General features: G+C 37.8%; 1 protein-coding gene across 2 annotated transcripts; it reads right to left on the bottom strand.

Annotated features, from left to right (window-relative positions):
- Window positions 1-593: 593 nt before the first annotated feature.
- inpp5f (inositol polyphosphate-5-phosphatase F) lies at window positions 594-22,699 on the bottom strand. Of its 2 annotated transcripts, none has more exons than XM_067420771.1 (20): window positions 22,262-22,699; window positions 18,901-18,981; window positions 17,645-17,781; window positions 13,489-13,617; window positions 13,097-13,282; window positions 11,550-11,606; window positions 11,266-11,464; window positions 11,003-11,182; window positions 10,677-10,744; window positions 7,961-8,085; window positions 7,797-7,874; window positions 7,555-7,675; window positions 7,193-7,321; window positions 6,402-6,519; window positions 6,106-6,304; window positions 5,166-5,237; window positions 4,988-5,061; window positions 4,754-4,882; window positions 4,473-4,560; window positions 594-4,087 (listed from the first exon to the last, which is right to left on the bottom strand). In XM_067420771.1, exons 1-20 carry the CDS (start codon window positions 22,365-22,367, stop codon window positions 2,968-2,970), a joined length of 3,396 nt encoding a protein of 1,131 aa, XP_067276872.1. In that variant the 5' UTR covers window positions 22,368-22,699; the 3' UTR covers window positions 594-2,967. The 2 variants fall into 2 exon arrangements, with proteins under 2 accessions (XP_067276872.1, XP_067276873.1); XM_067420772.1 differs by having other exon boundaries at window positions 13,097-13,264.
- Between the last annotated feature and the right edge of the window lie 1,300 nt (window positions 22,700-23,999).

Below are 23,999 nucleotides of genomic sequence, written 5' to 3'. Positions count from 1 at the left end.
ACTTAAAATATGGGATAACGATTTACAGTAAGGTTCCATTTGTTAACAAAAATAATATTTTTTTTAAATCATTTAATCTTCTTCATTTCAACATTTACTAATGCATTCTTCGTTAATACTTAATGGACCTGAGGAAGCTTTTGTTTTTTTATGTTAACAAAGATGAATAAATACCGTAACATGCATTGCTTCTTTTTACTACAAGTTAATGCATTACCTAATGGGAACTGAAGTGTTACCAAGTATAAGAATGGCAATAGCAATATAAACTAATAGTTAATTTTCTGCGGTATTACTACCAATAAAAATCATGTAATTGAAAAAGCCTTGCAAGAAGGCTCATCAGCATATTTAGAGTTAAAAATAGCAAAAGCCTGAAAGTGCCAATGCCGACACGTTAATGTTAAATGTCTCGGGCAATGCAACACCAGTCTATTCCTCTGTTATAACCCGAGTGGAGGAGTCACAAACCTCTCACACTGCATCTGAATGCAAAGAATGTTTTACAGTGTAGCTCTGGGCAATCACAAGGTCTTCACTGGGAGGAACCACATACTGAAATTGTAAGGAGAGTTTAAGATTAGTGTGATGTGTTAGGGGGAAAAAAATTATCAAGTGATACATGAAGTATTTGATAGGGAAACAATCTCCAAAAGCTAAAATTGAGCTAATCATCAAAGCTGTGAATAAATTTAAAATGACAATTTCTTTTAAATTATTTACTTAAAAAGCCTCCCAGGTACAGCCCATAACATTTTAAAATACAGCAGTTTACGCAATTATTATTAACATAGGGAAAATATTAGGGAATACAATTGAGAACATGAATTTTGAATAAATACTCTGCAAAAAAAAATTGGATACAATAGGCAAAAATTCACAAAACAAATATAGAGGACGTTCTCTTAAATGAGAAGAAGCTGGACATGATGTTCTTTACAAACAAAGGACTGACTGTTGGACAAAATATGATACATGTCAGTTTAGTTACATACATTGAAAATAAAAAGTGGATTCAAAAGCACTTTGTGACAGATTGCAACATATTTAGATGTTGGGGAACAACCACAGAGACAGTGCAAGTCTTTATGCATAGAAAATTAAAAATTCATAGATAAAAAACAATATACCCCACCTCCAAAACAAAATGAATGTTTATCAAGATCCTCCACCAAATAAGAGCGTTTCAAGTTCAAAGCAAAGAACAGGGTGCAGTCCAGTGCATGCTGTCTTAAATAGTAAAAAAAAGAGGAAAAAAAGTCTGCTTACCACCAAACCTACTGCGCATGTATTTATCACTATTGCATAACCACGATATATTAAAGCTCAGACAGTTCCAATCTCAGAAGGTTATTTAAACCACGTACCAGCTCCAGGAATGTCTGAATGTGTATGCAATTAAACAGCATCGTGTAACCCACTGCCTTGCACAGCACTCTATGCTACAGTACATGTGAGAAAGGTAAGAAATGACGTGTGTGTGTGTGTGTGTGTGTGTGTGTGTGTGTGTGTGTGTGTGTGTGTGTGTGTGAGTGAGAGAGAGAAACAAAGCTCATGGCGTGTGGCCTAAAGAACTGATAAACCAGTCCTCAAAGCTAACATAATGCTATCACTAATGTTCACTTGAGATCACAGTGTCTTATTTAGATACATTTTTAAACATAAATACTCATCAATCCCAGAGGATCTGCACTTAAACATAAGTAATGCATAATTTAACTAGATTCTACTGGATATCACCAGTTATACTTTAAGTTATTTCTGCATCTAGAATATTTTGAGTAAGGCAGCCTCAAAAGATGATCTAATCTGTATCACTTCTTGATTTTGAACTGAATGGCCAGAGCGACTAAAGACAGCATAGATACTACATACGAAACATAAATGTAACCTGAATGACTTCAATGAAAACAGATTTACAGGTAGACTTGGCATTTAGCAATCTGATAAGGCTTGCTCTTGCCATTTAAGAGTGCAAAAGGTTGTCTGGGTACCCTGCCTCAGACCTGTGTCAAAAGTCATTATATATGCATACAGAAGTCCAATGCCTTCGCAAATAAATGTTGTTTTTACAAGTATTTAAAACAGGTCGTATCTGCATATGGACGTTCCCCAACGTACGAGCAGTGTTTTAAGATATCAGCAGACCACTGTTACATTATACAACTGAAAAACTTGACATAAACAGAATTAAGACAAGGATTTTTTACGCTTTTCTCAAAACAAACATGTGACAATAAATATCAGTTTCAGTCATTTGCTAATGCTGCGGAGCAGACATTTTGTTTTGTCATGATTAAGTTACATGATTGCATCTACAGAGCCCAAAAAAACAGGAGACGGCTTGTTTCCATCAGCTATGATTATAAACTTAAGAGCATGTAAATATAATTCTCTCTCTATAAACATCTTAATATGAGAGTTCTAAAGGAACCTGCTACAGTACTTACATATAATACTTAGTTGAATAATATAATTTGACCATAGATCCTACACAACTATTGTGGTCCTATTTTGGTATATTTTTATGACAAACACCACATCAAAGATATCCATATAACTGTACGGTCTGGTTGTCTAAGCTGCCCACTGATAGATATTCCAATCGAGAATGGTTTTAGTTACAACTACAACAGCCAGTGGATTGTACTGCACACATGGGGTCACATGACATATCTAGGTCTTGGGTCTTGACATGCAATAGAACTTGCCTGTCCTAATCTACCTCAGAGTTACCTACTTCTTAACATGCAAACCAGCAATATATAGATGTTTAGGACTCGACTTGGACTCGGGCACAGTCGTGTTAATCTTAGACGGACTATTTACTACTAAACATTGGCTGTAAAATTTGGTTTGGTTAACTGGAGGGGAAAGTAGACGTGTGGTTTGATTTCTGTGAGGTTATGTTACCATCACTTTACTGGAAGTCACAATCTAACACTAAAAATACATCTGCTAAGCACGCTATATCTGAATGATCCTGGTCTGGCACTGTGTAAACATCGCTCGCAATTCGTTCTCTTGGGTTTCGTTGACGGCGTCTGTCTCTGGGCTTTTCTGTACCTTTGCTACAGCAAAGTTGATGCCTTGGGTAAGTCCGGCCTGGGTTAAACTAGCCACCTGCACCATAGAGCTCCTGATCTTCGCAAAGGGCGACACGACGCGGCTTCCGTTGCTGTCCGCCGGGGAGGGTCCTGTGATGCCTTCCAAACTCTTTTGTGACCCGCATGATGTGGCGGAGCTTGCAGGCTGGACCGTCAGTAGATTTGCCCCTCGGACGGAGGACTCCACCTCAAGTTGAGATGGTCGAGGGAGTTGCTGTTCATGCTGCGAAGACCCCAGTTTTGCGTCAGGAGCCGAGGGGGCTTGAGGTGCTTGCAGTTTGGATGCTGGAGCCACTTCCTCAAACACCTCTATTGGTTTGGTCTTGGCATCCTGGACAAACTGGTGGCAGTAAGCATCGATAGGTGTCCCGAAGTCAATCAGAATGGCTTCCTCTGCCTCAGAGGCTGTACCAGGAGACTGGCCATCTGGGCCAACTGACAAGCTATCCGCAGTCTTATTATCACAGCCTGTGATTCGAATGACAGAGGGCACCGCAAGCTCGACACTGCCAACTGACTGCAAGCGACTGCCATGTCGTGGTGCAGATGCTACAATTCCACAGCTAGGAAGCACATAGTCTACGTTCTCCCGAGAGCCTGAGCATGGCTGCTCATCTGAGTTGTAGGAATCAGAATCAGAGGAAATCCCATCCGAATGTTTGTCGTTAAGGTCTTTCAGGGCTCCAGAACCGGTATTGCCATCATGGGTCTCTAAACTGCTATCTGATTTCCAGAGGTTCATATGCAAATTGGGCTTGAGGAAGTTCACTTTCACCTCAGGCTTTGAAAATGTCCCAAGTTTCCCCAAGGGCTTGAAGTTTCCAATGTTGACGTTAGTCTTTGTCTGCTTCACTTTCTGGTTTAGAGTGGAGAACTTGTTCAAAAGGAAACTTTTACCTTGAGCCAAACCAGACCCAAAGACTTGGTCTACAGCTTTTCCTTGTAATCCCATTATATCCTCGTGTGGTTTGCTGTGTCTCCTGAAACAAAGCAATTAAAGCTAGATTTATCAACAACAATACACAATTTGGCTTTGTTCAACAACAACAACAAAAGAACAAAAATTGTTTTACTGGAAAAAAGAACACATTAAATCTGTAAATTTGAATACGTGAGCCAAACCAGATTTTTGTCAATGTGTCAGTTTAAATGATCAGATTAGATTTCTTTTTTTCTTCTTTTTTTGTCATCCATTAGTTAAGTCTCACAGTTACCTACAACAATGTCGATATGCTAGCAAAAGCAACATAAACAATCATATTCAGACACATAACTTTTTAGAAATCAGAGTTTCTCTGCAGTGTGAACAAAGCATTTGTGTCCAGCGTGTAGATCCAGCACATGCGAAATTTCTTCTTTTTTTACCTCTCTAGTTTCTTCTCAACGACCTGGACGTCAAGCCCCATAGCTTGCTTTGTAATACGAAGCATTTCAGCAATGCACTGGAGTGTGTCTGAAATACAAACAACCCAACAAGTGCAGAGGAAAGGATCAATTATTTAACACACAAAACTCTTCAAGCTGCACCAGCATGCACGAGGCCAAGTTATATCTTTTACCAACTTAACCCATAATGTCATTCACAGAATTACGCAATACAGAGGCTGCTCAAGAGCCAGAACAAATCAAGGTATCCCAACACAAACCTTTCCCATCATCCTCTGGATTCCGGGTGACAGCCCTCAGCGTATGAAAGTAACCACTTGTCTCCCCATTCTTATAGTGCAGCCGCATGCAGCAGTATTTAGGCTTTCCGAAAAGAGTTGGTTCTGGACCTAAAAAGACCAACATTGGCAAACTGTCATGATATCACAGAACATTTTATTTAATAGGACAAACTTTTTTTTTTTAAACACCCACGTGTATCTATAAGCCCTTACCAATTTCGATCTTTTCAAGTCCTTCTAAACTGAGTCTCTGGTACTGGTTGACTTTGTCCGCCTCCTCATCATAACTAATAGAACAGCAAAGTGAAGTGGCATTACTAAATCAATGCTAAGAAGAAAAAAAGGATTTCCTATTTTAAGAAACACAAACATTGAGAGAAAATGCACTTACTAGGCTACATAATATGCACAGTTGGACAGCAGCAGAAGAACATCAACATCTTTATGAGTGGCATCTATAAGACTAAAAGTAGAAGGGGGGAAAACAGCACAATAAAAGGTCAAAATCATCAAGGTGATGCTCAAACATTACCATTAAACCTTTGTCAAATAGGAGAAAGAGAAACAATAGTAATGCAAAATGCATGACACTTCAACTAGAATGTATTAAATCATCTAAAGTTAACTATAATGCGTTATGCTTATTCAATCTTGTATCAAGACTATTTCAAATAAGCATTACATGTTCAGTTGAAACACGCCCTATAATTACAGCCCAATTGAGCAGTATCAGACTCTGAACACGTCAGGCTATATACGAACATATTCTGACTAGAATTGAGTATGACCACGTCAGGCTATATACGAACATATTCTGACTAGAATTGAGTATGACCACGTCAGGCTATATACGAACAAGTTCTCCGTTTAGGATTAGAACAAATTCAACTAAGCTCCTTAAAAGGGGTGGATATTATGTTACTGTTTATCATCTTTCCATCATCGTCTAAAGCCGCCGTGACAATTTCATTGGTCTGAACAGTTTCTGTTTGGGAACAATTACTCCTCTATGGATCAAGTAAAGACAGAACTGCCAGAGCTCAATTTTTGTCGGCGGGGCTGAGTTCGGCTGGCATCCAGGCTAGTAAATATGTATTAGACTCAGATCTACACAGCATTCTAAAAATTCTGCGCTCAAGTTAAAGGAACATTTTTAAAAAGTGCTTCAAGACCTTCTGTTTCTTTTGATTCCACTGCCCTGCGTATTGTGTGTTTGAACACAAAAATGCATCCTGTGTGCAATCCCTTAATACAGCATCTTTTTCTGAAACTGCATCATACATTTGGCTTGGAATGAGAAAACACTGCATGATGAATTTAAGGGCTCTCACCTTGGATCACAGTCGATAAGAGCCCATCCACCGTGGAACTTCTCATCATCAGGTAGCAGTAGCTGCATGTACGTCTGCAGCAGGAAGCTGACCTGCTCCTGAGCTCCTCTTTGGCTCTCCTTCTCTTTTTCCTCATGCTCCTTTTCTTTGCTGAAGATGGAGTACAGGTCTTCTGTTACTGGGTGGCCCATCATGAGATCTGGGAGGTACAGAGATAGCAGGTGAGGCACTAAGCTGTGTGCCTAACATCAAAAAGTACATAATATGGTAGGCAAATGACAATCTCTCAAGCTCACCAATGACGGCCTGTCGGTAGGCATCTCTGAAGCGGTTCAGATAATAACGATTAGCTGAGTTCACACCATCCTTCATCACACCCGCTAACTTTCGCTCTCCTGTTCGTGTGAAATCTCCCTACACAACAGATCACACATATCAGATTAAGCGGTATTAAGCTTATTGGGTGGACATCACTGTCCTACTTCAGTTATGTTATAAGACTAAAGGCTTTAGTCTATTTTTACTCCCATTACATCTTTTAAAAAAAGATGCGTGGGAATTGCTTTAGAATGACCAAATTTAATAGGACTTTACAACTTTAATTAAAGTGAACTAAGAATAAAAAATAGTTTCACATTTATTAATCTAAAATATTTACTAATCCATTATTAAAATCAAAAGTTATATTTATTAACATTAGTTAATGTACTCTGAACTAATATGAATGACAATTTTTCTAACATTAACAAAGATGAATAAATACTGATTTATGTATTATGATAATTTATTGTATGTATGTCTATTAAAAAATGCTTTTTTAATGATTTATATAAATTAAAGATTAAAAAAAATGTTTTGTATATAAAGCAATTATTAACAAACAAATGTATTAATTAATTTATATAAATAAGTAAATACTTTAATAGTTAGATGATTTATATATAATATAGTCATTTCCAACAAGATGATTGGTCAAAAGATTACTGACTTCTCACTCTGCAGTCTAAATACTATATGCTGACAGATGGTGTTGTAAACGGGCAATGGGGACAGCATAAAATCAGCGGCAGGCATTCAGTCTATTTACCTTCAGGGCAGCTGTGCCAGCATACTGACGGCTAATGGTGTCTCCATTGTTGGCCCACATCACCTGATAGATTCTGTAACACTTGAGGGGTAGTGGCTGCTCGGGTGGCATGACACCAAGTTTTTTCAGCTGGAACCAAAGAGATCAAAAGACTCTTTGAATGTAATGGCATACTGAGACCATCCGAGAGAGTCAAATACACAACACTGTTCTGTGGGTGTGGTATGGCAACCCTTCTAGAAACCACAGTTTTATTCACACCTTAAGACTTTTAGCATATGATCTTATCCAAAAGGGCTTTAATTATTATGTGCAAATGTATCAGTGTAGCACGTTCCAGTCTCAAATGTGATTTTGTATACCTGCTGTTCCATGACCACACGGGCGATAGCGGCCTGTACCACATTAGTTCTGTCCAAGCAATCCATACAGTTAACCCGGAAGATGCCTTCCTGTTGGCAGATGACTCCTGCTTGGTCCACCCTATTTGCAAATCAAAGTAAATTGATTATAATTAACCAGCTGTCCAGCTGACATCGACTAATTTGGAGCAGAAGCAGTTTTTATGAGCGAACTGGGACTTAAAGGCAAATGACAGACTCACCAGGCCCATCTCATGTCTATGATAATGTCATAGATGGCATCAGTGAGAGTCTGCACATTCTCAAACTTCATCCCTCGACTGGGAAGTGACAAAGGAGAAAATCTGTTGTTGAGATTTGAACATAAAAGGTTCTTTTGTAAAAGTCACAAGGGGGGATATCTTACCAGTGCTCATGGAAGTCAAATGAAACGTATGTTAGGTTGGGATTATTGTACAGCAGCACTTGTTTGAGGTAAGCATCACCAATCATCTTCTCACGTCCATTTTGGTCCACTAAATTAATGATGACCTAATGGCAAAAGGAAAAAAACCCTCTGTAATCTATGGATGATATTATGTAAGTATTTTGATAGGGCTGTAAAAGTTAATGGGTTGACAAATGCTTTTATGATTAAAGGTGGGGTAAGTGGTATCTGGTAACCGTTGTTTATATATCAAATCACCAAAACAAACACGCCCCTACCCCCAAAAGTATCTCGCCCCTATTTTGATAGCTCTGCCCCACACATACGTAACCCAGGCAACGACTACAGCAGAATCTCTGTGTAACTAATCCAGGTCAAATATTCAATGAAAAAGTCATCCCTTCTATCACAAAAACACAAACCGCTCTCATGAACAACTAGATAGTACACAAGCACGACAGTCCAACTAACGAACATATTACAATTATGACAAGATTAGAGTTATAGCGATCACAAAAACACAAACTGTTCTCATGAACAACTCGATAGAACACGAGCACGACAGTCCAACTAACGGCATATTACAATTATGACAAGATTAGAGTTATAGCGATCACAAAAACACAAACTGTTCTCATGAACAACTCGATAGAACACGAGCACGACAGTCCAACTAACGGCATATTACAATTATGACAAGATTAGAGTTATAGCGATCACAAAAACACAAACTGTTCTCATGAACAACTCGATAGTACACAAGCATGAGTCCAACTAACGACATATTACAATTATGACAAGATTAGAGTTATAGCGATCACAAAACACAAACTGTTCTCATGAACAACTCGATAGTACACAAGCACCACAGTCCAGCTAACGACATATTACAATTATGACAAGATTAGAGTTATAGCGATCACAAAAACACAAACTGTTCTCATGAACAACTCTATAGTACACAAGCATGAGTCCAACTAACGACATATTACAATTATGACAAGATTAGAGTTATAGCGATCACAAAAACACAAACCGTTCTCATGAACAACTCGATAGTACACAAGCATGAGTCCAACTAACGACATATTACAATTATGACAAGATTAGAGTTATAGCGATCACAAAACACAAACTGTTCTCATGAACAACTCGATAGTACACAAGCACCACAGTCCAGCTAACGACATATTACAATTATGACCGGATAAAGGTTATATAGATTATGAAAAGAGGAAACAAACATATATTAGGAGTATAGTATCTTACTTGTTGGACGCATTGTGTGAGCTGATGCTTGAAGCACACAGTGAGGAGATTTAGATGCTCCATACGGTGTGGAAATGAACGGGTCTTTATCATCACTGAAGTGAGCCACAATAAGATCGCAAATGGACTAACAAGCGAACATGACACACGAGCATAGTCAAGCAAAAGCAGCATCTATTAGGCTAGTTCTCGGCAAATGTCCATCATGTGTGACTCCTGTATTTTGAACAATGACGTGCACAGAGCGAGCGCTCTTCTCACTATCATTAGTAGACACGCCCCTTACCTGCTGATTGGCTACAAGTTTGTTATTCCACTCGGCCCGAGTCAGAGTTCACGTTTTTGAAATTACACTTACCCCACCTTTAATGCAGGTCATTTGTTTTGACCATTAAAGGGATACTTCACCGCTTTTTCATATTAAACTATGTTATTCCCTTAAATAAAACGAGTTGATGCACACCTCTCTCGTCTCATTGCGTGCTCAGTTAATCGCTCTGACGCGCGGTGACGATCTGATAGCATTAAGCTTAGCCCACTAAGCCCAGTTCATTCACTATGGTACCAAACAGAGACCAAGTTAGAAGCGACCAAACACCTCCACGTTTTCCCTATTTAAATACAGTTACACGAATAGTTGAACGATCAAGTATGGTGACAAAATAAAACGTGGCGCTTTTCTAAGCAGATCAAAAAGGAGAACTATAATGTATGGCGGAACAGCACTTCTGAGAGTACTTCGACTCTAAGCTAAATGCTATCAGATTATTCTCTGCTCGTCAGTAGTGTGTATCAACTCGTTTTAGTTAAGGGAATAATATAGTTTAATATGAAAAAGCGGTGAAGTATCCCTTTAACATTCATTTTGACATTATACCATAATTGTTATATCTAATGTAATGATGCTGAAAATTCAGCTTTGCCTTCACAGGAATAAATGACATTTTACATATATATATTAAAAACAATTATTTTAAATATTATTGTAAAAATATTACACAATATGGTATTACTGTACCAAATCAAATCAATATTACAGTACTCAATCAAATTAATGCAGTCTTGGTGAGCATAAGGCCCTCTGTTCAGTATCTCATATTATTACAAATATTATTATAATTTAAAATAGCTGTTTGTTTGTTTGTAATTACAATTTAAAATGATCAATTTATCCATTTATTCCTGTGAGGGCAATGCTGAATTTTCTTCCATGTCACTTGTCACTTGATCCTTAATAATTCTAACAAATATATAAATAAATACCTCATTCATTATATATTTCACTATGAATGTCATCCAGACACAACTGCTGAATTCAGTAAATTACACACAGTGATAGTCTTCTAAAGAAACTTAATGCCCTACTTTTTATACTAAGTAAAAAAAAGGATGTCATTCTTTGAAATTATTTTAAAACACACCTTACCAGTTTTTTGTAAATCTCAACTTGCTGTTCAAAGTGAGAGGCAAAATAAGGCATTGTTTCCTTCTCTCCTGCAACAAAACACATCTGAGATGACACATCATGTAGGAAACAGACAACCCTGCAGGTGGATCACAGTATTAAAGTCACAGTAAAATGCTGAGCCATCCTCTTTGAGCATACACACCTCATATTCACAGGACAAAACATTTCCAGACAATGACTAAGCTGATGCATCACAGTGATAGCTCGTCCATAAACAGAAGTGCTAGACTACTGCGATCTCATTTATTATTCGAAGAGAGAATCGATTACACTATACGCCCCACCTTTCTCTATCCGAGGTCTGGGGTTGTATCGGTACCCAGCTTGGCTCCAGAACACAGGGACAGAGCCTCGCGTTTGTACAAAGGAGAGTGTGTGACTGTGCACGTGGATTAGCTGCTCAGTCTCCACATAGTTGGCCACATGTCCGTCTGCATCCACCCCTCTCCGTTTGTAGCGCATTCCTTCATTGGAAAGCAGAAGATGACATTATCATATTGATGGCATGCAAAGCAAATTAGATTTTTTTTTTTCTCATGTACTGTACCTGCGCGGTGGCGGCTTCTTCTGGAGATGAGGGCCACAGTGAAGCGAGGGTGAATATCATCCACACAGGTGGGTTCTTGCAGAGGCGTCTCCGGGCTGCTCCTCTCTTCATCAGAGTTGTCATTATAGTTCACCACCAGCTCCTCCACCTGCACGAAGCCTTGGATGATAGGAATCACCCAAAAGTCCACCTGAGGCACCTGCAAAACAGGGCTTTTTATTATCACCATTCAGGGCTGGTTTACATATGCAAAAAATGGAACATTTGATAAAACAGTTCTGCACCTGCAAGTCAATTAGGTCTTTGACCATGTGCTTGTTCCAAAAGAATCTATCATCCACCTAAATGAAAACAAAAACATATTATGGGTATCAATATTCTGTCAGATTAAATGTGTTCATGTTTAATGGACTTTCTATTAGAAAATACAGAGACGCAGGTCAGACTTGAACCTGCAGCACCACAGACTTTTTAATACTGGTGAATCAGTTATTTTAGTATTGTTTTATATAATAATATAGTATTTATTAAAATTTCAAATGTGGTAATATTTTTATATTTTCAGTTTTCATTTTATTTAAGTGTTAATAAATTTGTTATGGGCTTATGGCTTTTTTTGTACTTCAAAATAGCTTTTTCATGTAATATTTATATTTGTGTATACAAAAGTTATTTTGAAAGTTATTCAAACTTATATTTCAATGGGGGAAAAAATACACATATTTCATTCATTTAAATATGTCTGAAATAAGATAAAATATAAATATTAGATTAGAAAGCTATGTATATATGTTATAGCTAACAATATCACTGTGACAAACCCACTATCTCTTCTTCCCTTCAGTCTTTGTTCATTGTTAGCTATATTTTAGGAAATAACTTATACAAACAAGTTTGTCAGAGTTGTACTGTTTAGAGCAATAACCAGGAAGTGTCTAAAGATAATGGGTTATTCTATAAAAGAGAGAGAGCTTGGCTATAAATGTATTGCATCCTGTATGTGTGGGGCAAGAGCAAAAGCGTGTGAAATGTCATCACTCAAATAAACTCAACAGTTTCCTTTTTATCAAGTATCTGCACATTATCATTTTTTCTTAACCTGTTGCTGAAGGAATTGAAGTAAATGGAGGGCTAATAACTACATTTTAATCGTCTTTTTAAAAGAGTAACTTGAAACCACAAAGCTAAAACACTCAATCAGTAGATATTAAGGTATATTTCTGCCAAAAATTAAAATAAAAGCCTACATTCAATCCTTTCATCATATAAATTGTCTCTTCAGAAATATTTGGATTAAACGGATCAATTCATATGGATTCATTTTATGATCTCTTTATGAACTTTATCTTTTTTTGAAGCGTCAAATTTTCAGTTGCGTGGCTGTCAAAAGAGGGACAGAAAGAAATTTGCCTGAGAATTTAATGTAATATTGATAGCTTTAGTGTTTTATTACTTCTCTCCATCTTTAACGTTTTGTTTACGTTTGAATACGTTGTGTCTTTTGTTTAAGGTGTATATTTTTTATTGTAGCTTGTTCGTGGGGGGTGGCTGGGTGGTCTTTTACTTTGTTTTGTTTTTCTTTAAGTTTTTGTGCATAATATTTTTTAATACATTTTGTAAGATTTTTATATGTTTTATGTTTATATAAAAACTTTTAAATAAAATATTTTAAAAAATAGAGGGACAGAAAGCTTTCAGATTTCATCAAAAAGATCTTCATTTGTGTTCCAAAGATGAGAGAAGATCATATGGGTTGGAACGACATGAGGATACACCAATTCATTAATTTTTGGGGGAACTATCCCTCTAGCTTTCAAAAACAAACTCTCACCTTTTTCCACAGGGGCTGATCTGACTTGCCTAAAGCTCCTTGTCGCTGGACTGTATTGGTTAGGTCATAGGTCAGGCTATAGTAAAATGAATCAGAGTCCATGAATATCTTATTGAGCTCATCAAACAGCCGCCTCTCCAGACGTTCCTTCTCTTTATTCTCTTTGACCTGAAAGGCAGGGGAATACTGGGGAGTGAACAAACAAAAGGAGGTTAAAGAGACGAAACTAAGTGAAAGAGAAGTGCATTTATGGGGAATCAGGAGACTCTGGCTTTTCATTTTGAGATTTTATTTTATATTAACAGATTAATTAAAACTGGAGTGTTTTGTCTCAAAATGATTGTCATTCTAAAATGATATAAATTATAAAAATGTCTAAATGACCCATAAACCTTTTTCTTCATGGGAACAGCAACATTAGATTTGATCTGACTCAGGGTCTTTAACAGGAACTTGGACTCGTCTGGTGACTGGGTGATTTTCTCTGGTTTGTTGATTCCAAAATGATGCTTTTTACAGAGCTGAAAGAGAATGAGATAAAAAGAATGGTTGATAAAGAGTTAGTGTTATTGCGAACAATCTGCTGTTATTAGTGACAAATCTACATCTATATATAGTACATGAACATCTCTGATTCCCAGCTCAAAGTCTGAAAAAATGCTGCTACAGTAATTGCTTTAATTAAAACCAAAAGGGTGCCAAGATGTGTATTAAAACTAGCCTGCTGATGCCAGAGCAGATTCATGTGCCCATTAAACAGACAGAACAACTAGAGTCAAACTACATAGGCAGGTTGCTTCTCAAAGTATTTCAAGGCAATTATTCTGTGATAAACTACTCAAGCAGAGATAGCACACCAGGAGAATGGTTAACAGTGACCTCTAACTGTTTCACTTACATGGTTAAACATCTCCTTTCAATCCCAGAGGCTCTGCCGAGAGACTGACTCCTTAGAGACATCATGCTTCCTCTGGAATGCTTCGAAACACACACCACTACTCTTAAACTAATGATATGTCAACCATTTACTACACGAGAGGAATACCTAAAATCTTTGCCTAAGCATCAACTGGGCATACTAACAAGTGGAAATTTGGGGAAGCCAGTCTGGTAAATTCTATCAGGATCCAATGAATGCTTGCTACAAGAAATAACTTTTCAAATGTTATTTTTTTTCAGTGACTAATAAGGGCTTTGAAATAATTAAAGGGGCTATATGTAAAAAGTTAATGCATTAAAGGGATAGTTTACCCAAAAGATCTGACCAAACATGTTTGGTTACCGATATTCTTAAAAATATCTTCTTTTGTGTTCATTTTTGGGTGAACTATCCCTTTAATCGCTTTTTTATTGCCAATGTTTCAACAGCTTGTAACAAACCTTACAAAAATGAGACCTTCACCAACTTACTAGGCTGTCTATGAAAGCCTTAAGACTTTATATGAAGGAATCTGGACAGTTTTGCCAGGTAAATCAAAAAGATCTGACGTTTACAGGCACTGATAAGAGCCTCTCTGCCGTACAATGACACATTAAATGAATGCTAATACAATGGTATATATACAAAAGGACATATTTACATATTAGGTTTTTGAAACCAAAACTTCCATGACTATCTTGTCATTTAACTCCTCACTCTTATGATGAATTAAATCGGACTCCTGCTGCTGATCTGTGCTGTGACTCTCGTTCAGCACACGATGTCTTGAGCAGACACTTCAGTTTTTAATTATTTGTGTCTGTTCTCTAACTGAACTAATTATTTTATTACTATAAAAATCAAAAAGACAGTGGGCAAGTGCTGTAACCGGTGTCGTGTCTGAAGTAAACACTGCAAACACCGGCAGCACAGACTATCGCAGTAAAGCCTAGTTCACACTGCCCGATTTTTGCCCCGATTTTGAGTCGCCGACAGGTTTTGCGAAATCGCCGACAAATGCCCGAGATCATCGGCAAATCGGTGCTCATGCACGCGAGTGACAATCACACAGTGTGAATGATCAAAGACGCGTTCAGAGAGAATCGCCGACGAGTCACCGACGCCAGCGAGATATTTGCTCCCTCTGTCTCTCCAACAATTTCTTCCGCCATAATCTTTTTTCTTTTTCTCCACAAATCACGGACATACAATTTGAAGCAAACTTTGTGCAGTTTATTAGCCTGACAAGCCAGACCCACATCAAGATGTTTGGTCTGGAAACTCACCATAGACAGGGCTCAATCCGAGGGGCGGGATAAACGGTTGTCTTTCAAACTCCCTCTGCACGCGATAGGATAGCGCTACACCAACCAGAGCAACGAAGGTGAAGCAGAGCTCGCTGACTGATTAAACATTCGCCGTATCCGGTCGGCTAAACTACAAACACATCTTCCCTTTTTAAGAATGACTTCAGTGCCGCTCTTTGTTCTTTTCTCAAAGAAAAGCTTAACTCCAAGTCTTCCAGAGTCGCGGTCAGAGCTGATTCGAAAGACCGCCGCCGTTCGCCAGTTTCTGTGTTTACTAGAAGCACGCAAACGCAACTCGGCCGTCGTCATTATGGCCCCGCCCGCCGAATCTATACACGATGTGACTGTGCCGTACAGATTTTGAGGAACACAGCTCAGAAGGGTAATGAGAGTTCCTAGACGACACTTGCGGGCAAATTAAATTTGCTGCCGCTAGGGTGCGTCTAGATTTCTAGGCTAGCAGTTTATCATTTTTAATAACAATTCCAAGTCTCGCGCGAGAGCTGCGGTCTGACACACGTGTGATCTCGCGTTGTTTACTTTGTCACATCGCACGTGTAGTTGGGAAACGCACCCTGCGTCTCAATCAGCTCCCTAGTTCACTAGTCAGCTAGGGTACTGATCAGGACATAAGTCAATGGGCTGACTCCCTGATGAGTGCCCTGACAACTGAACTAGGGAGCTAATTGAGACGCACCCGCAGTTTGTGCACCGGAGAGAGAGTGTTGTCTGCGATTCTTTCTCTTGTTCAGTCATGCAGTGTGAACTCCTCTGTCGCCAAACCATCGGTCAGTGTGAACACAGCAGTGACTGAATGATACCCCAGATAGTCATGCAGTGTGAAAAGAGCAGTGACCCGGCGAGTTTGAAAATCGTGCAGTCTGAACTAGGCTTAAACCTATCACATATTCATCTAAATGTCGTTCTCAGCAGCATGGGCATGTCGGGATGTTCATAGCCCTTTTATTTAAAGGCCCACTAAAATCAAAATTGAAGTTTTTATACTTTTAGTATGACAATGTCAGGTTTAAAGTTATGAATAAGCTGGTGTGTTCCAAAACAATGACAAAATTCGCATTTAGGACATATAAGTATTCAAAACTTACAGTCTCTCACTACCGTTAAAACGAATTACAGATTTTGATGACATCATTGCAGACTTCACCTATTCTGTCCAATCAAATGCTCTCTAGAATCTAAAGCTCTTACACTGCTGAAGTTGCGGCAGAAATTGGTCAGTTTAACACATTTACTAATTTCTACATGGTGAACAACACACTATATATGTGATAGGAAACGATTCAGTGTAAATATGCTTTCAGTTGAGGCGAATGAAGTCTGGTTTCATGTTAGTTTCTCGCACCGCAGCAGCGCACACACATAGTCTAGAGCAGAGCCGTTAACTAGAGACACAAGAGCGCAGCACGGATCATATGCGTGAGTCAGCGCAGACAACAACAACAAAAAAAATCGACCCATTTGAATTCTGCACAGAATGGTGTATTTCAAAGTGATATGGAGGAGATGATGATAAACGGTTAGAGGAAACTGGCTTTATCAAACAGAAAGGCTCTAGTCAAACTGACATGGTGTATTAACAAAATGCTATTGGCTGTTTCAAAAAAGGGGAGGAGCTGCTAACAGCTGGAGCTGTTTCAGGAGAAATTACATCAACACTTTAAGTAATGCGGCGCGTTTCAAGGCACTTCAGCGGGAGTTCAGCTTCATGGAGTTTTGCCGTGGTTTATACGTGTAATATAAATCAAATGTTGTGAACCACCACCCATACACCTAAAAAAAATAAAAATAATAGTGCATCCCCAGCCTAAAATATCTTTCCGTGCCCCAGAGGGTTTCTGAGTTTTACATATAGCCCCGTTAACCCTGGGTCATTCTAAACCCTGGTAAATGGAATCCTGGGTTATCCTGCTTAACAGTTTACCAGTGGTTACAATCAATCCTGGGTATACACTAATTGCACATCAACCGTTTACTACACGAGAGGGCAAAATACCTAAAGTCTTGGCCTAAGCATCAACTGGGCACACTAACAAGTGGGAATTTGGGAAGGCAGTCCATTCTTTAGGCAAATGCTAACAGGATCCAATGAGTGCTTTCTGCCAACACGGACAATGATGAGAAATAATTCTTCAAATGTTAGAGCAACACATCTTTTTAATGAACTGTAATGGTTAATGTAGCTAAGTTTTGTCTTTGTCAAAAATGTAATGTCTTTTACATTATGTCTTTTTCTGATTCTATACTAACTTTAATTAAATACAGCATGGCGAACGTTTGCACAAAACAATTAGTATTAGTCACCTCTAGTTCTAGATCCTGTGGTTCATCCTCTGAGAGTGGAATGACTACTATCTTGGTGATCTTGTAGACTTTGTGGTCTCCTGGCAACTGGCCCACCAGTGCTTTCTGGCGAATCAGGATCAGACCCAGAGGAAGATCTGCCCAAAAGGGGGGAGGAAGGGAAGATGTCATGAGTGCATGAGTTCCACGCCTCATTTTCCTGCTCTATCCCGCATGATTCATTCCTATGGCAAACATTCTCATAACAATGACTTCAAAGACAATTGCACTGAGATGAGATGCAGTCATACTTTCACTGACAACTCAATGTAATAAAGTGCACCCTGAAAGCAGGCAACTCTGAGATCTTTAGGTGGAAAATTTAATGACAACAGCCTGTGCTCTTTGTAGGAAGGTGCAAGGAAATATCAGGTTTGCCCACTGGATTATATTACGAAGTAAGGCATGTATAATATGTAGAAAGAAACTAATAATATGGCTCATTAATCTGTTTAGCCTTGCTTTGAAAAACCGCAAACCGCAAATGAGCATAAAAAGTCAAACAATTATTTTAGCCATCAATAATAGAACAAAATGCAGAGTAGCAAGTGTTTCTCTGAGAAATTAAGAGATTGGCATAATAACGACCTTGTCTATTGTTAACAGGTTGACATTATGTATAAAGTTTGACTTCTCAAATCAGCCACCAAATGATGAAATGAAAGTATGCTGCATGCCATAATTTCACTTCACAACCCTCAAGAGCTTCCTTTTGAATCTATAAAGAGAGGCATTTGTTTAATGGAAATTAATTTCTATATATGGATCACTCATGACTATATTCTTTGAGTATTCTGTAAATACCACAGTATGTGAATAAGGCAATTATTCAATGCATTCTATTTAACCTGCTAAAGCTACACCAGAACAAATGGGCTACAAACAACTGAAAGACATTTAGAAATTACGCAAAAAAAAAAAAAAAAAAAAAAAAAACATATTTAGCAGACATTTCTGATGCTGGAGCTAGCTTTCATTATGTTAATTATGAGTCTCTGGTACCCAGTTTCTTCCTGATGCAAACTGAATTACAGAAGAAAAAATGAAAACAATCACATCATCTATTAAATCAGACTCTGAATGGGTATTTGAGCAATAACAACATTATACTAAGTTTTAGAGGTCTGCTTTAATATAAGAGCCGCTAAATTTATTGCAAACATTAGAGAGAATTAAAAATGCCAATTCTCATCCACAAGTCTGACAAACAGACTTACCGGCATGAAGCTGTATTTTTCCAATAATGCCCTCTACAAGGCCCAGACAGACAGGGTTCCATGCTAGCAGAAGGTCGGTTGCTGAAAAAAATATTAAAATAAAAGTCACAAGTGTTCAAAAGAGCTTTTCACACTTTAAATAGTTAACCATGGGTCAACTGAATTCTGGGCTATCTTGCTTCACATTTCACACTAATCACAATTTACCTGGGGTTAACACTAAATTCTAGACTTACACTGAAGTTTACATTCCTAAACCCTGGGTTAATGACTGGATGCATTACATGACCTATTTACAGGCTCTAACATTGTTCATCATCACATTATACATTGCCCACTGTAATATGAAGTTTCTGCCTAAAAGTAAGAATGAAACCAACTCCTCTTCACTCATGTTTCACAATTCACATTTCCCTTCAAACTATGAAGCGACTTTTTATACAATGCGATGCGTTTCCATGAATGCCCAAAGCATGTGAATATAAGGTACAGATTGTCACAATGTACGAGTTCTATAACCCCAGGCAAAAAGCAGTGCTAACCCCATTCTAAATTACAAATGTAAAACATTTCTCTACACAAAATTAAAATGGGGTTTAGAAAACTGTAGGAAATTCAAGCAACAGAAAACACAATGGACTAGTAACTCAAAGGTTGCCAGTTTTCTCCAAAATAAGGCACACTTTATGTTTTGAAATATTTTGTAGTAAAAATATTTTACACTATATGTTCATTTTGAGTGTATTTGAAAATAATGTTGCTCGGTTTTATTATTACATTTAATGTATCTATATAATATTTTATATTTATTCCACACACAAACAGACATATTTTGTATATTTTTATTTTACACACACAAAAATAAAAAATAAAATTTGCACTGCTGCATCACAGCTTCCTTCAGCTTTCTAAGGTTAAGTGGATACTCACAATTGATCTCAAAATAACTATCAAAAGCATTTCTAAGCCAGGTTCATCACAAAGATGACTGCTGAACTAAATCACCAATTTGCCGAACAGTTCTTCTTAAGCTGATCGATTAGCATCACCTACATTGTCAAGAATGATGTGCAGGTCTGGGATGTCATGTGCAAAGACATAATTTACTGGAGTGTCTGAGGGTGTGGTAGCTTAATGTCTCCTACAATCTTTTGACAGACATTTGTGCACTCAACCATCACCTGATTAACTGTGAAGAGATGTTCACAATCCTGATGGATCAGTGGGAGATGGATGAGCTGCATCATGAAGTTGCCAAAAACCCTCTTTAATGACCATGAGCTTGGTATTGGGCATTATTCCAGTTTGAGGAAAGTTCTCCAACTACTAAGCCGTTACAAGCTGGTACATCCATGGATTGAAATGATGGTAACCAATACCAAATACCAAGAAATTCTGAAACTTAATGTTCAATTCAACATTGTGCTGCAATTGTTATGAATAGGATGATGACAATACAGTTTGTAATTAAAAATAATATGATCTATTAAAAGAAGTTTATAATGGAAGTTTGAAGTGGCTAATCTTTAATTGGACATTATGATCTATTCATCTGGTCCACTACATTGACGGGGACTGAATAATAAACAAACTATTAAGTAATACAGTGGTATAACCTCACCCAGACATGCTGGAAACTATGGAATTTGTTCAAAAGAACTGAGACTGTATCTATGCATGATGAATACAGTGGAAACCCTTATCCAGTTAAATAATGGAACAGACTGCAACCTAAACCCGATCAGCCCAGCTGCACGCACGTGGCTGAAAACAGCTAGAACTCATTCAGATATATACAGGCTGCAGTTTCCCCGAAAATCTGCAAGATTGCTTAGCTGCCCATTTAGTTTTAGACTTGGCAAGGGATGGAAGCGGTGTGGATAGGTAGCCATGCAATGGCGAGATGAACGGTGCCTGTCATAGTTGAGTATGCAAAACTTTTGGTTTAAAAAAAAACAACAACAACAAAAACAAAAAATATATATATCTACAAAACACACTTCTGTCATTTCTGATAAAAAGGCATACAATACACAATAACTTTGTCAAAACTGCCTGAGGTTTATTGAGTTGAAGCCTGGGCAGAAAACTAATTTGACTTACTGGGTACTATGCCTTAACCTAACACACCTAACTACTTTCTCCAAGAGAACGGTCCCATGTCTGACCCTGACTTTAACCTTTGCTATTTAACTGTTCTCTTGTGAGATGTCTAACAGCATTAGCATTAACCAGCATATTAAGAAACACACCCAACTCACTGGTCTGATGACTTGATGGACATTTAAATATTTATTCACTACTTACATTTTATGACAAGTTATGATCAAAATAAACTAATAATGTTTAATTGAGGCCATTTGGTTGTCATTTGTATCCTCTGTAAACAGGTTAAATATTATTATTCACAGATCTAGCTTGTAGACCTGCACCATTGAAACTAGGCTCAAAGGATGTTATAACATCAAACCAAGATCATTTTGATGCAAAAAAATTGCTAAGATAATATATAAAATATATATTTTGTTTATCATTTATTATTGAATATATTATATGCATTTCCCTCACAAATGCAAATTCTGTCATTATTTAGTCAGCCTTATGTTATTTTGTTGTCATTTACTCAACCTCATTTTGTATGGCTTTCATCCGTGGAATACGAAAGTATTTGTTAGGCAGAATTTAAGGGACTGGCAGGCTTTCACTACTCTCTTTTATTGCAATGGTGGTGGGAACATGATATGAAAGTAGTGGTAACTGAGTCTGTCAGTGCGTAACATCTTTTTTTGTCGCACCTAAGAAATAGATTTTAGTAGGTTAAGGTACAACATGGAGAGGTTTTGGAATAACATGGAGGGAAATGTTATTTCCATGTGACCTGTCCCTTTAAGATTGTCAATCTGACATCTAAACGCCCTTGACCAAAATATACTGACCCCCAAACCACATAATGTGTAGTTAGTTAAAGGGGTTTTAGGCACGACATCATCCGATCAAAACATCGGAGGCTTGCACTGACACTCATGTCATGCACGCGCCGCTGCTTTGAAAGTAGGGCAATGAAAACAACACAACTGGGCATCATCTTTATAGCTCGACGGATTAAATGCAAATTACATTTCCATCTCTTTAATATTTATAGTTATACAACTATACAACTCAGTGATCCGTCTTCTGTAAGGAGCACAAATCATTCTTTTTTTTTCTCTGATTTGAAGTGTCACGGATTAAATAAAATGTATTTTTTATTAAAACGTGTCGTGTCGATTATGCGCGCGGAATGGCAACAATGTAGACAGCGAACGCAAACGCAAACATTGAAACACATGTACACTTTATAAGTTTAAAATGCAAGCATTACCCGGTCTCACGGCCACAGATCCATCCTTCCTGCTGCACCACAGCGCGTTATCTCCGCTCTGGAGAATATAATGATCTTTAGCTTGAAACAGCTCCATGTTCATCATAATACCAAAACATAAGAGCGCCTCGACACTAAACCGCTGGATTTGTTCCCGATCCGAGAAACGAGGAAATGAAGCAGCTCCCTTGTCGTCCACTGGCAGTCCAAATAGACGCCAGCTAAGCTGCTAGCTCTGTACCTGTGTAAACGTTTATAAGAATCTGATAAAGCATCGTGCCTCTATGTCAGGTACTGGCCGATCAACGAAAACGGGTCTTCTGCGCATTTAATGTCAGTTTAATAAGGGCGATATTGTTGTAGTGATTCGGAAATGTACCGGTCTGTCCAATGTTTTCCACAGAGGGGAGCAGCAGCGAATGAAACAATTTCCTCCAGTTATACACACACGTGACCTCTTCCGTCACACCGACATAGTTCTTCTGTGACTAGATGCCCCACCTGTATTTACCCTTTTGGTTTGGATTGTTATTGAATTTCTGATATTTATATTCACTAAATTAAAGCTTCGACTATCTATATTTTGTTATATAAAAATAAAAGTATAAAACTTATATAATTATGTATGGAAAATAACGTACACAAACAGAAATTGACTAATAATAAACATAACATTAGCCTTATTTAAAATTGAACTTAAAGGTGGGGCTCTCTGGAGAGACCTGAAAACGGCTGTCCACCAACGTTTACCATTCAACCTGACAGAACTGGAGAGGATCTGCAAGGGGGAATGGCAGAGGATCCCCAAATCCAGATGTGAAAACTTGTAGCATCTTTCCCAAAAAGACTTGTAGTAAGTTAAGCCCAAAAATTAGGCCTTTGACTTCAAGTCATGATGCAAAGGTCCCCTTTGGTATGGAAGTACCTTAGGGCCATTCTAATAAATTTATCCTAAGACACAAGTGAGATCACACTGTGTAGAAATAAACAGGGTTTTTTTTCTTTCAAAAATGGCCACTAATGTGCCGCAAATACTCTAGAGCCCATATCATTGCTATGATGACAAATTTGGTGTCAATGTGTACATTTTTGGGGTCAGGGAATCCAAAAAAATCGATTACAAGTTTAAAAAAAAACTTTTCCCCATACCATGACAATTGGGGGTAAATATGCACATTTCACATAAAAATTGTCTCATCAAAGTACTTATTTTTTCCTTCACAAACTTGTATTTAAGCAGTGCAACTACATTATACATTATATTTGTCCTAAGTAGCATGACATTTCGACCAGTAATACATTTGTAATAATTTTTTTGTTTGTCTTGATATAAGTAATCAATTCAGTAATTTTCATGGTGCTATCTAAAGGTTCAATTTTTTACCCTATTTCTGTGAGAAAAATAATGAATAGGCGTATGAATAGGATATATTTGGATGTTTTTCGGAACGTTCCCTTAATTGGATTCTTCGGGGGCTTTTTTTCCTTACTCAGGACATATTGAGGATGTCATATTGGACATATTGAGGACCCACTGTATGTTAGATCGTTACTTGTATTGCATTGTATTTTAGACAACCACTATAAAGTTATTATATAATCTAGTTCAATGTTATATTGCTGATGCAATATTTAAAGGGATGTTCTATTCTATGAAAATGTGGTTGTGGTTAAAATATGAATGACTCAAGTCGAGCAGTTTGTCAATTATACTGTACATGACATTGTGGGGGTCACA

The sequence above is a fragment of the Pseudorasbora parva genome, chromosome 17 (genome assembly GCF_024679245.1).
Source record: "Pseudorasbora parva isolate DD20220531a chromosome 17, ASM2467924v1, whole genome shotgun sequence".
Lineage (NCBI taxonomy): Eukaryota > Metazoa > Chordata > Actinopteri > Cypriniformes > Gobionidae > Pseudorasbora > Pseudorasbora parva.
This window is presented reverse-complemented; position numbering and strand designations above follow the sequence as displayed.